The following is a 13,920-nucleotide window of genomic DNA, read 5'->3' on the forward strand; positions in this document are numbered from 1 at the left end:
ATGCCACCCTTTGTAGTACCCGATGCCGACAGCACGTGCTCGCGGGGAAAATACAAAGAAATCAACAAAAACAAAATGTCGCCATAGCACAGTCAGCGTCGCAAACCCGTGCAGAGACACGCTCTTTCACGCGCTTCTGAACAAAAAATAAAAGTAAAATTGTAGGACAAAATGGCAAGATGCCACCACCCCAAAGCGCACATGAAGGCACCCTATTCTGCTGCTTCTCTGAGCATGTTGCAGGTTCACCGCGTGCTCTCGCCCCCGTCATGAGGTGGCAGCCTTGCTCAGTTTGCAGCGCTGGTTTGCAGAAGGGCTTTAGTTTGCTCAGATGCACATACTTTGGCGCCGGTAGACGCAGGTCAGCTGGAAACGAGCCGAGGGCTGGTCGAAAGACTTCTGCGGTCCGGATCTGGCCAGATCCGGACAGAAACAGGTAGCATGTTTGCAGAGGGCTGGTTTCCTGTGTACCAGTGCTTTTTCCGGCACCCAACAAGCTGTCAAATTCACAAAATACACGACAGGAGTTGTTTATGAAATTCTAATGTCATGCGGGTTTGTATATATTGGTCAGACAGACCGATGTTTTAATGATCGCGCACGCGAACACGACGTGGCAACGCGAGCAACCCTGTCAAGACATCTGGCCACGCACTGCAGCCGCTGCCCTTGCTCCCAGTCATTTGAGGCCACCAAATGTTTGGCCAGATACCCAGATAACGTATCTAGAGAGCTACACCAGGCATTTGAGATCATAGCCAAAGGCACGATGTGTACAAGTAACACATTCATAACCTTATCGGCAAAGGAATATGAACTTCTTGATAGAGGGCTTCACTGGTTGTAGTCACATGACTGACATTTTTCGCGGCATATAAGGGATTGGGTTTTCAATAAGTATTAGTTGTGAGTGCACCAGTGTTTATGTCAACTTCATGTACCTGCCTTTTTTCGGTGCTTGTCAAGACCATTTGTGAAATTCCTGAGTGCGGATTACTTCTATTCATCAATTACTTGCGGCGTACTGTCGAAGCAATACAGCGAGCATCTTGTCTGGGTTTAAAATCACTTCACTAAGCAGGATAATTATGCAGAAATATACATTCCTATTCAAAAGAGTGCATAAAAATTTCAATGGCATATTGATACTTTGTGCATGTTTTTATGGTAAAATTAAGGACTTGCTAAATGTGTATTTTTAGTGGTCGCAGCAGATCAGAGTTGCCACACTATATGCTTTTTACAGGGCTCGGCGATGTCACCTTCATAAAGCACAAAAGAGGGGGCTTCAAGCTCAAACCAAACATTCTTTATTTTCAGTTCGAAAACTCGAACTTCCAACAAACCCTGCAAGTTAAGTCAAAGAGCTCCTCCGCAACGCTCTCCTTAAGTTCCTACTCACAACCCAAGCTCACGCAGACACACAAAACGCATCATGAGAAGACATTCTTAAAAACAAAACAAAAAAGTGTACATTAAAAAAAAAACAGATTCTTTATGCAAACACAGATCTCTTCGATAAAATCGCGCAAGGCAGGGATGATGTAATACCGCTAAAACCTCGGAAGACGAGAGCGAAGGACAGACGCTCCCAATGACCACTTCATGTCAATGAAAGAAGGATGGAAAAAACAAGAAAAGAAAATGGCAGCAACGAAAGAGGGAGATCGAGGAAAAAGGAGGAGGAGGAAGAGGAAGGAAAAAGAAGAAATGTTTCTACGAAGTGCCACATGTTCTGGTACTGATTTTGCTCCACTACCCGTTCCTGAGCGGATACAGGGGAGGGACCCGGCATCACTTGATTTTGATTTTGTGCAGCTTGAGCTTGAATCCAAAGAGCTCAGTGAGTGCGGCCGAAAACGCCGAGAGGCAGACGACCTTGGTGATGTTGTACAAGTATGGGTTGGCACACAGACCAGATATCTTGAACGGACTCTCAAGTTCCTGCAATAAAAAGAAAAGCAGTGACATAATGAGATAAAATTCTAATGAACTCAGTATTAGCCTCTTAACCATTTTGGACAAACCTAGCTCGTTAACACGGGCTAGGCCCCAGACCGTTCAGGAGAAGTATAGCTTGTCTGCTTTCCCCAGTTCTTGCACTGTACTGTTTTAGACAACCCAGGCTCGCTCATGGCTTAGTTTGTGGCTCTGCCAACAGAGGGTAGCACCAACTTTCTTTAAATTTCCTCCCATTCTGTTTGTGGTTAGAAATTTGATTTTGAAGGCAACAAATTTGATTCTGAAAACAACAATTAAGTTAGTTGAGAGCGAGAAAGTCACCAAAACCCAAAACAGCTAAGGGGTTAATGGCAGTGATTTGTAGGATTCCCACAGATATATCTACGGAAAAAATTGATGCATTTGTACATCTGCAGTGAGTTGAATGCCATACTCAGTTTAGCTCTGGATTGCAACGAAGTGGACAAACGCCTGGTTTAAGACCGATAGACTTCAGACATGGTTCAAATTTAAGATACTTTAGAAAACTTTTTTCACCATCAAATTTTCTGGGGCTGAAGTGTGTCCGCTGTGCCAAATCTCTAGGTTCTGCAATTAACATCCTAGTTGCTGTCATGCGGCTCTCCATAAAAAAAGATCCACGATCTGGCTCATTTATTGACCTTTTAAGAAAACAATAAAGAGAGGAAGGAAAATCTTGAAGTGAACAAGGTCCAAGTGCACATAACTTGCCTTGAGCAAGTCTGCAGCCAATTTAAGCACATTGTTGGCAAGCATCAGTTCCTCTTTCTTGTGTGGCTTCTGCTCCATATGTAGATACAGGTTGATCTGCAAGATAACAAACACACACACACAAAAAAAGTTTAAGTTTCTATGCCTTCCTAAAACCTAAATTTACATTTTGTGCTCTTTATTTTTGCCCAGTTTCTCTTCCTTCAAACCTTCCGCAACCTTCACCCATTCCTTGCTACTTTGAGTATATGAGAGAGAAGGACAATAAAGGAGTTGCTTTCCTTCCATAAAGCCACACAGGTTGTTTGTTTGCCTTTGATAAGAAGGTAGCCCTGTGAAATGTTTGTTTGGCGTATGGTATTAGTGCTGTCTTAAAAGTTTCTTCCCACAAGCCAACTTATATATTTAAAGAATTGAGTGCTGGGTTGTGTGACACATCACTGAAAAACCAAAAACAAAAAGCTCTGAAAAGAAAAAAAAATTTTTTTTTAACAATTTGGTAGGGACACGCGCGTCAAAAAACTAATTTTGCGCGGAAATGTTTTTTTTAGAGCAATATTTACGGCATGAGATTTATTTTAAATTTTGCTGCGCAAAGTCCATGACGTCACGGAATGGTCATACCCTCTTTCCACCTCAACGGGATGGCCAAGCCGATCCATCTCTCCCCCACACGCCCGAAATGCCGAGTGAAAAAACAAGTGGAAAGGAGGTGACTACCAACTAAATCGCGTCTCGCGCCATCAACATTGCTCTAAAAAATTTTTTTTTCGCATAAAAATTTTTTTTTTTGACAAGCGTGTCCCAACCAGACTATTAAAAAAAACATTTTTCTTTTCAGGGATCCTTTAACAAGCCGCGTGTAGTTGAACAGTTGAAGCACGTTTCATACCCAGATATTTCTAGGGTTGGGTGTGTCTGCGTCGAATCAAGAAGGCCTTTTAGCAATGCCTATGAAATAGCTATTTATTGCAATGTCAACGCTCTTCGTTGGTCCTTACTGAAAAAAAAAAGGCAATGGATAGTGCTATATTTCTTATACTGATGACTTACTTAAAGAAGCTAATACTTGTACTGGCATTTCAGGTGCCGATAAGGTGAAGATATTGATATATACCAGTGGTCTCAAACTCAATCGAGTGTGGAGGCCAGACAGCCCACACCGGAAAGGCCGCGGGCCAACGCAAGACCGGAGGGGGGGGGGGGGGGTCAGGAATTTTGAGGAATAAAGACGTCCGCTCTTTATGCTTCTTGAAAATCACTGTTTTGCAAGTGACCTGTTTTGATTTCATTTGTTTTATGACTACTTTGGGACCTGACCTGATGTGATAACAAGAATTAAAATGACACCACCCCGCCAACTTGCAGCCATTTTTAATAGATCAAGAGAACAAGTATACTGTCGTTTCCGTTGCGCAATTAACTCGGGAATAAACCAAGCTCAACATGTTTCTAAAAATACAATCAGATAATTTGGCAGTTCTTGCTTTCCTGGTGATTCTTATTACAACACCCTAAACAAATACTTGTCTTTTAACGGTGATACATTTTTTTTGCGAGTATCTTGAGTTCATAGCTTCATTTTTGGCAGTTGCTCCTACTGGTCGAGAGTTTGCGCCGCCGAAATGCATCCTGAAACGAATAGCTCGTGCTTGTAGACTAGTAGCAGAATTGTTGTACATTACGAAAAGCCGGGAAGCAAAATATAAATGAAAACAAATGAACACAGATAAGTATAAACTATGTGAATACGTCGAAAGAGCTCAGCTACTTTTCGAGTGAAAATGAGTAGACGAGATGAGATTACTATGGCGCATGCCATTCTAGCGCTCGATACATGGGAACCGGGACACGTAGCCGGTTGCTTGTGGGCCGCGTCCCAGCAAGTCGCGGGCCGCGTGTTTGAGACCCCTGATATATACTATAGATTTGTCATGAAAAAAACTCGATTTACCCTTCTGTTCATGATTAGCTTATGCTATTTACTACACACAATTAACACTTTGATTTCTTCGGCTACATACTGAAACTTTTCAGTCATCGACCGTGGCACCACAAGTAATCAGAGACAAGTAACAAATAATCTGCAACAAGTAATCTGTAATTAATGAGCAGTAAAAACTAATAAGTAATAAGAACCAAGTAATCAGTAGTGGCCATCATTAATTAGTAAGAAGTAACCAGTAAGAAATAAATATTCTGTAACAAAAATCAGTAAAAATCAATCAGTGAGATTTAATGAGTTATCAATAGCAAGCAATCAATAACCAGCGATCAGTAAAAAGTAACGAGTCCCAAGTGATCAGTAATAAGTACCAAGCAATCAGTAATAATTAAGCACCAAATAATTCATAATATAAGTTCAAACTAATCAGTAAGAAGTACCAAGCAATCAGTAGTAAGTACCAAATAATTCATAATATAAGTATGAACTAATCAGTAGGAAGCAATCATTGATCAGTAACAAGTAATCCGTAAGAAGTAACAAATAACCTGCAACGAGAAATCAGTAAAAAGTAATTCGTAGTAAAGCATCAGGTAAAGAGTAATCAGTAACAAGTGTGATCATCAGTATAGGCGACGCACCTGTTCGGTGATGAGGACCGACAGGTTTCGGTACTTCTTGTTGATCTTGGAGCCGAGGATCATGAAGCGCATGAGGAAGATCCCCAGGGCCATGCTCCAGCACACCATCTCCCAGCAGTAGAGGCGCTCCGCAAACTGCTCATTTTCCTTTAGCCACTGCGCCACCCACACCCGTTTCTGGCACCCTCACCACTTTTACACGTAGAGGGTGTTTTTCTAGCCCGTACAGATTTCCACACTAACGTGGTCTGTGCAGGTGAGTTATATATATGGCCAGAAGAACATAGGATAGGAGGCCGATCGTCACGATAAGTTGGACAATGAACTAAGATCCGTTACTGAACTTTTTATTTAGTGAAACTAAACATTTGATTCCGATCATAAATTTGCTGAGCATCATTGGAAACTATTAAATATATAAATTTGAGAAAGTTCTAGAGTGTGCGGGATGAATGGTAGTGTGCTAAAGGTGCTGCTCGTGCAACTGGTGGAAAGCTGACAGTGCGAAAAAGGTGGACAACAAGGGACAGAAAAACCACGTGGTCAAGCGTTCGCACACACCGTGCGTTCAAGTCTTTCTAAAATTGACCGATTTAGTCGTTTTCAATGACGCTCAGCAAGTTTGCCAATTATGCTCGTTTTCACCTCAAGAATACGGGACGTTTAGCGTATTGTTCATATGCTACGCGAAGTGGTTCTTATAAGGTTTGGTTGTTGGAGAAAGAAGCAATGTTTCTGGCATTTGAAATGATTACGACTCGAGAAAATGACACATGTCTAATCTAAAACGCATCTACATATATCTTGATTCTCCACATAAAAGGAAAATAAGTAAGGCTCCGCAAGGAATCGGACTCTTTTTACTAGAGTTCTTGAGCTGAAAACTAGTATAGAAGCGCGTATGTACGCTCGGTAGTTAAACAGTTGCCATAAAATCCCGAGAGACGCCCCACCTCCGAAAGGTAACCCACACCCTATTTTTGGCTTGATTTGCGATTTTCTTTGAAACACCGAAAGATAGCCAACTTCTAGTAATCATAGTGTTCGGATCAACAATGACCTCGGCGTAAATGCGTACACTTAACAATGGCGGGATATAAGTGAATGCTCCTGACTGGGAAGTACAATCATCTTCGCTTCATTGCCCCTTGACACGGTAACAAGTTTGGCGCAGACACATGATATAAAAAAAAGCTTCTGTTCAACTGTTCTTGATTGCGCATTGAAAGTTAACCCACTACTTATTTTCATCTAATTTGGTCTCGATTTTAGGCGAGCTATCTTTCAGGATATTATGGTAATTAAAAAATTGTAGTTCGTTAACCAACAATCCGTAAAACCTAAAAAAAAATAAAAGAACGCCCTGAATTTGAAGAAAGCTGCGTACTAGTGACACAAAAACACTCAAAATAAGAGACAAGCACGTGTGAAGGTCCTACCTGGACACATAGGAAGGAGAGAATGCAGACTCCAATGATGAAGGCGGTGGACACGATCACATCCACCGATCTCTGAGGACCATGTTTCTGAAAGCGAGGGATGGCAAAACCGTTGGTCGTCTCGACACCTTTCCGCAAGGACAGGAAAACGGAGAAGCGTTAGTTTGCATCAGCCACGTCGCAAAGGTCTTTAGATAGACCGTGCCTACCTACCGGTCTGGAAACTTTGGCGGTTTCCGCCCTAGTAAATATCGTCACCACAAGTGGGGCCGATGCAGTGTGTCCCAAAAAAATATTTAGTGTTTTTTTTGCGGCAAAAATAACCTGTGCATCGCCGAACGTTTACTCTCCGCCCAAATGTGGCGCTATCGGTCCGAACCAGGTGGCAAAGTTTCAAAGCTAACCGCCATCGTAATCAAAAGATATAAGTGATTTTCTGAAACTTTAATGGGAAAATGGGGCTTGTTTTCACTAACTGGCACCATTCAGCTCCATGTAATCGAGAGCTCCATTGACTGCCATTTCCCAATTAAAACTTCTTTTACGAAAGAGTAAACGCATCCATCCACTTTCTCCACGTTGAGTTATCCAAACCCACGTCCACCCGTTTGGTTCTTCGAGCGATCCAATGTGTCGACTAGTAACGTCGAGAGTGAGCCTCTGGCGCTTCAATTTGTCTCCGGGAAAAATCTTTCCCGTCACAACAAAAAGATTCCAGTCCAGGTAACCTAAGGACGGTGGTGTCGCGTTCCCAGTCACCTTGAGGTAGGACCGCACGGACAGCCAGGTCTTGATGTTCCGCACTTTGTTTAGCCGGAAGTGTGGAAGGTCCGAGCGTAGGGCTCTCCTTGCTGAAGTAAGGTGGCAGAAGTACTTGGCGTAGAGGAACCTCTGCGAGGACACACACGCACATGCACAGATTTGTTTTGGATCTACCGAAACTGGATTTCATATCTTACTAAAATTGAGGAATGGACATCAAATCCCGGTTTTGAGAAAAAAATAAAGCAAATAAAGACATAGGAAATGTTGGAGTTCACGTCACCCCATTCGTATTTGGGGTACAAAAACCACTGAGCGCCCAAAAATGCTTCCCAGACAAGTTTTGTTCACAAAGCAAATGCAACAATAAGCGTATGTAGTGATGTCTCATTCATCTGGACACCTCCGTTCCCCCATAAAAGTGCCTGTAATGCGAGTTCTCCATCATAATGAGGCACAAATGCATGTATTTACCCAGTTCATTACCAAAATAGGTTGTCCATATAGCAAGCTATCCATATGCGGAGTGCAAGTTTGTCTGCTTCTTTGTCGGGGGTTGTGGTGACCTCAGAATGCCAAGCTCTCATTGGCCCTGACTGAAGGATAATGGGTAGCTGCCTTGAGGTCTACCCAGGTAGCAAACAAACTTGTGCTCCACATTGCCAGGGTTTTTAAGCAGAGTTCTTATAAATTCAGTTGCTCCACAGAGCATCCTTCGGGGCTTCCCTGTCCTCCAAGTTTCTTGACCATCCCTACCCCAGAGCAAAGTGTTTTCACAGTTTAAGGACTTGTTCGGTCAATCGAAGCCAGCCATTGGTGCCTGTATATGCCAGACATTACCTAGAATGTGCGCCCCAGGAGAAAATCGGTTCACTTCCAGCTGGATAATGGAACTGGAAATGAGGCGGTCCAGCTGGAAGTCGACTGATTTTCGCCAGGGGCGCGCATTATTGCTTACAAGATCTATGGGCTTCTGCACCACTTTATTGCAACAACGCCAGGAGCGGTTCCTCGGGCGCCATTCAAGGCAGACAGGGGAACCCTGCGAACCCCTCGTATACACCTTTTAAGCATTCACAAATCAGCAGCCCAAAGTGCAGTCTTCGACACCCGGTATATGCATGTGTACGTTTGGGAAACAAAAGGCCCGATGACCGAGTGCGATGGCACACTGCAGCTCAGTGCACGTGGGGCGAAAGCTCGCGCCGCAAAACCTGGCAATCCTAGAATCTGTATCAACCAGGAGCTCTTTATGGGATCTGTCTTCTTCCATTTTCTCCCCATCTCCAATTTTGCAGGGCACTCAATTGCATAAACCAATTTTCGCTGCATCATTTTGATGATAAAAAACAAACGCAACACACGGTGCACTCCATGCTTCCAAATTTGACAATAAGCGAGACTTTTCTTCCATCGCCTTCCGTAGTAAGTTAGGTTTATTCAACGGACACACGTCAAGACGAATCCTATATATCGACCAACACGACTGCGGTTCTGCGCCGTCCACAATGTTGCCGTAGGAGGACTGCGCTCTGTCGAGTAAGCTACTAGTGTGCTTTTTTTTTTGTGCTTGCTTAGGAGACAGATTAGTTTTGTTACAAAATCACGCATCACATTCTTCTTTTTTGAAACTAGATGACACACTATAATTACAGACGAGGCAAAAACAGTACGAGAGGTTCTTCAGTCGTACCAGCTCCGGCGCGAACTTCCAACCCTCGATAGTGCTTTGGCATTTCGTCAACCTCGAGCATGCACACGCAGCCAAAGCACCAAGGAAGGCAATGAGTGTGTGCCAGAGGCCCGGCCTCCTAAAAAAGACTCCCCGCCGTTCTCGCATTGTCATGGCCACCAACAGCATGGGAACGGCAAAGCGTGGTCCTTCGAACGTCTGGTCTCCGGCACATGCTGGCCTCCAAAAGCTCCCTCCTGCCGTTTCCACACCGTGTGTGGCTGTGGCAACCATAGTTTTGTCGCGAAATTAAGCATCCAAAACCTTCTCTCACCTGCTTGAAGGTCCTCTCAGCGACTGACAGCAGGAAGAAAAACATGGCTCCCAGCGAGAAACGCTCCACCAGGCAGATGGTCAGGAGTGTCGATGAAACGCTGGAAAAAAGCAAGACAGGGTTGTTGTTTTTTTCTGCTCTTTAAGAAGAAAAGTTACACAGTGCAATGCCACATTAGGGCTCTTTCGGTAGTTCACACCAAGAACATGAACTAAGTTTGCCAATAAATTATTTTCAGAGCTAGAACTATGTAAAATCCCGTTCAAATGAATGTCCCTTAAACAGACTATATTCACTTTGACAAATCTTTGTGAAATCCCCCGCCGAAATGCCATCATTTCCAATGTGAATAAAAGTTCAATTAAACAGACTCTTGACAGCACATGTTTTTCTTCCACAAACATTTTCTGCGGTTCCCCTGCATCTCTTCGGGGCTGTCTTACTTCAATTTTCGTCCAGAATTTCGTGCGACCCCATGCACCATGAGTCCACCTTTTTCCGAAAATCACAGATTTTGGAGGTTTGTCCGCCAGACCTGTGGCCGAATGCGTTAACACACCGCTGCTCAATACACGTGGAGCGAAAGCTCGCGCTGCGGAACCCAAGGATCCTGGGTTCGATCCCCGCCCTTGCCCATTGCGATCCGGACGAGTGCCGTACCGGTGTCAGATGGTGTATCACCACCGCGCGGTGCACGTTAAAGGCCCCAGGCTGGCAGTGGCACCGGACTGGCTTAACTTCTCGATTATGACGGAGACACCGGACGCCCATTGGGGCCGGCTGACCTCCCCCGCCGCCTAAAGGTGTGTGCAACCCAATTCTTAAAGCTGGTTCACATATTTACGTTTAAGTGTGCTGAAGCGCGCACTCAAACACGTTCAAACTTGGATGAGAGAAGGCACTGGTTTGCCCCGCCATCTGTCGGCCAGTCCTCGAACCCTTCCCACCTGTGTGTCAACTTTTATCACTTTGTACGCGTCACTCTTTCACTGTGGGTTTGAAATAGCTTCGACAACATAATGAGTGACCCTCTCTCGTAAATGGTGCATAGATTTGATCGCGCAAATACTGCAGAACCTTCTCTGGTTATATGCACAGATCAGAAGTGTTCCTGGGCCACCTAATAAATGGTGTTACTTTGTTCTCTCCTTGCAAACGACTACAAAAAAACGCAATGCGCTCGAGTACACTCGAACGCAAATGTGCGAACTAGCCTCGACTTCCCGCTGCGTAACCAAATGCGCAACGCAATCTTAAAGCCATGGTCACGCCGCTCGTGCGTCCTTCAAAAGACGCCGTTCGTCGCAGACACTACAACAGAATTAACTGTGGGCAATCCTCGAGCATGTTTGCTTCGTACCTATGCACGCTCCAAATGCATCTGCAGACAGTTTTCATGTGACCAGTGTGACAGGGACTGTTATACAAGGAAGAAACACGCCTCAGATGGTGTCCACCGACCATCTTTTGCGCGACATACTAGCGGCATGACTGCGGCTCGAAAGAGCCCAAAGCAGGCTAATGTATTGGTCGTCCGCTTTCGGCACCTTCGAAGCTTCGTCTGCTTTTGGCACCTCAAAGGTGCACCAAGGCAAACGACCGTACAATCATCTGCTCTGACGACTGTACTGGTCGTCAGAGCGCGAGTGTTATGCCCTCACCTCCAGCTCGACTGGCACAGCGCGTCCTGGATGACTTCGGGGATTCGGCGCACCTCCCGGGGAAGTCCCAGCACCGGCGCGTCGGCGTCCAGCTGAATGCCGTCCAGGGCTGAGGAGCTCTGCAGCCGGAACAGCAGGGGTAGCGTGGACGTCACGGCCGTCAGCAACAGGCCGAGCAGGACATACTCCGTGCTGTGGATCATGCAGTCCACCTGGGGGAATGGACGGAGGAAACGAGGTTGGAGGCGGAGCCATGGAGGGAGCCATGCTTCGCAGCAACGACGCTTCGGTTACGGTCCCCAGAACGCGTCTCCGATCGGCATCGCGCTCTTGCCCGCCGCGATCCCAATGGCGTCGCGGTGGCGGCAGTGGATGAAGCAGACGCTCGTTTCACCGCACTGACGCTCGCGTTCGCTCCTGCTTTCTGCCGGGTCTTCCAGCACTAACCGTTAAGACTGCAACGTCCGACAGCAGGACATTCCAGCTTCTGCAACGTTGTCCGCTGCCACTTCGGGACCGCTTCCGATGCACAGCAATGACTGCCCGCAGTCGAAGACGCGTTTTGAGCACTGTACCTCAGCCATCCTAAGTGCATAAACTTAGAGTTGCCAGTTATCCGATGCCTCGTCCGAAATTGCAGGGAGCCCTCTGCCGTCCGCCGGAAATGTCGGAACGGTCCGCGGCTGAGGACTTGCCTTGTGGATGATGGCCGACGCAATGTCCATGACAGACAGGTCCACTTTCTTGCACTCCCCGTTCTCCCAGATGGTGCAGCTCACTGGAGGCAGTTGCGTGCGGCAAATCACAGACATGTTAGAACGTTAAAAAACGAGCATGTTGGTAAATACTTAAGCAACCGGAAAGAATAAACACAAATTCGGGACGCAAACAGACGATACAACTCTTTCAACTCACAACGACATTTATTTCGTCTCCGTTCAAACAACGGCCATCGAGCAGGTTCTGGGGAGGGAGCAGAGAGGGAAAAGAGGGGGGGGGGGGTGAAAAAAGGAGGAGGGGAAAAAACGGGTTATTCGCGGCCTTCCCTCAAGGTCTCTGGTCCCCTCCGCCCAGTTCGGGACGGAGGAATTTCATCTCCCGCTCGGAAAGGGCCAGAGAGGCCGAGGCAACGTTAGTTACCGATCTCTTGATGGCGTACGATTCGGCGACTTCCCTGCCAAACCTCTGCCGGTGTCCTCCCAATACGCGCGTACCTTCGTATCTGGGCGAACAACCGTCGCACGTCATGCGGTGTACAACTATTGGGTGCATGGAGTCGTCGGGGGGTTCGTTCACCTCCCGCGAGTGTTCCCTCAGGCGGTCATTTAGGCACCTCCCGGTCTGCCCTATATACTCCCCGCCACACGAAAAAGGGATGGTATAAACCACCCTGGGGAAGAACTTTATAAAGTTAAAAAGAAGACCCTCGGGGTCCCTCAGGTCCGAAGCCAAAGATCTTTGCATGAGCTTAAACTTGCTCTCCCTGAGGAACGCGATCGCCTCTCCAGCTAAACAGTATCTCTCTGCGTTCTTTTCAGCCAAGACACAAAAACCGGGTGTCCCGCTTCGCAGCATTATTTCCGAAAACGGATGCTGGCAGAAGAACTTGGCCACTTTCCTCCTAGGAAACTTGTCGTCCCTGACACTCTCCCAGCCTTTTCGTGTTAGTAACTCCACTGAGTTGATAGCCCAACTTGAGACCCTGCATGACTCTCCTACACCACTAGCAATGTTTTCTTTGGACATAGAGGACATGTTTTACAGTCTAGACAACAAGTTTCTACTCGAGTCCGTGAGCAACGCCATTCACGAACATGGAGCCTGCAAATTTCAGAATTCGTCGGGAATACCTGTTAGCGGCTTCATTTCTCTCCTTGAGTTGTACCTTCGCTCGACACTGGTGGAGTACGAGGGAAGCGTTTACACCCAGAGGACAGGCGTATGCATAGGCTCCTGTCTGGCCCCTGTGCTGAGCGAGATTTTCCTGATGTATGTGGACCGGGACATTAGAAGCCGAATGGAGGAGACCGCGCCGGAGAGCCGTGTGTTCCGGTATGTAGATGATTATCTGATCGTGCACCCGAAGCAGACCTCACCCGAGTCTGTCATTGAGGCCTTCGCCCCGAGCCCCACCGGACTCTTCTTTAAGAGAGAAGACCCGTCTGAAGACGGTCTTCAATACTTGGACCTGCACCTGAAGATGGGCTCTGATGGGATATGCTGGGAGTTTAGACAGCGCACACAAAAGCCGGTCCTGCCCTTCACGAGTGCCCACTCCAAAGCAGTTAAACGGGGCCTCGTGAAATCACTCCTAAAATCCTCTGGAACCAGATCGTGCACCCATCTCTCCGCGCACAGCGTGCTTCTACAGACAGATAGGCTAAAGAGAGCAGGGTACCCTGAAGACTTAGTGGCAAATACTCTAAAGACGCTGATCACCGCCTCCCGGGCACCGCCAGCCGCTCCTGTTCCTCGCAAAAAACGTTTTGCAGTTATCCCCTACTCGCACAACACTGCACATCGCCTCAAGGGACTCGCCTCTCGCTTCGAGGTAGGGGTAGTGTTTAGCTGCAAGCAAAAGCTTCAACAAATGTGCAGATTGGTGAATACCCCGCCCTCCGCGACTCAATGCAACAAGAAGCACGGACAGCAGTTTGTTAAGTGCAGGAAGGAGGTGGTTTATACCATCCCTTTTTCGTGTGGCGGGGAGTATATAGGGCAGACCGGGAGGTGCCTAAATGACCGCCTGAGGGAACACTCGCGGGAGGTGAA

The 13,920-nt window shown here is 46.6% G+C and overlaps 1 protein-coding gene across 2 annotated transcripts in view; it reads right to left on the reverse strand.

The window, feature by feature from the left end:
* Nucleotides 1–1,287: 1,287 nt before the first annotated feature.
* LOC8034767 (protein PHTF2) overlaps nt 1,288–13,920 on the reverse strand; it is a 37,776-nt gene continuing 25,143 nt past the window's right edge. Inside the window, exons 13-20 of one of the 2 annotated variants that reach the window (XM_029992597.3) lie at nt 11,844–11,926; nt 11,149–11,360; nt 9,488–9,587; nt 7,479–7,610; nt 6,720–6,806; nt 5,281–5,436; nt 2,695–2,790; nt 1,288–1,944 (exon numbers count right to left, since the gene is read on the reverse strand). In XM_029992597.3, coding sequence (XP_029848457.2) covers nt 1,795–1,944; nt 2,695–2,790; nt 5,281–5,436; nt 6,720–6,806; nt 7,479–7,610; nt 9,488–9,587; nt 11,149–11,360; nt 11,844–11,926 — 1,016 coding nt within the window. In that variant the 3' untranslated portion in view covers nt 1,288–1,794. Of the gene's footprint in view, nt 1,945–2,694; nt 2,791–5,280; nt 5,437–6,719; nt 6,807–7,478; nt 7,611–9,487; nt 9,588–11,148; nt 11,361–11,843; nt 11,961–13,920 lie in introns of both variants that reach the window. The other variant, XM_040206118.2, reaches the window with a different exon arrangement.

Source organism: Ixodes scapularis, unplaced genomic scaffold (assembly GCF_016920785.2).
Source record: "Ixodes scapularis isolate PalLabHiFi unplaced genomic scaffold, ASM1692078v2 PGA_scaffold10__122_contigs__length_95168666, whole genome shotgun sequence".
NCBI lineage: Eukaryota > Metazoa > Arthropoda > Arachnida > Ixodida > Ixodidae > Ixodes > Ixodes scapularis.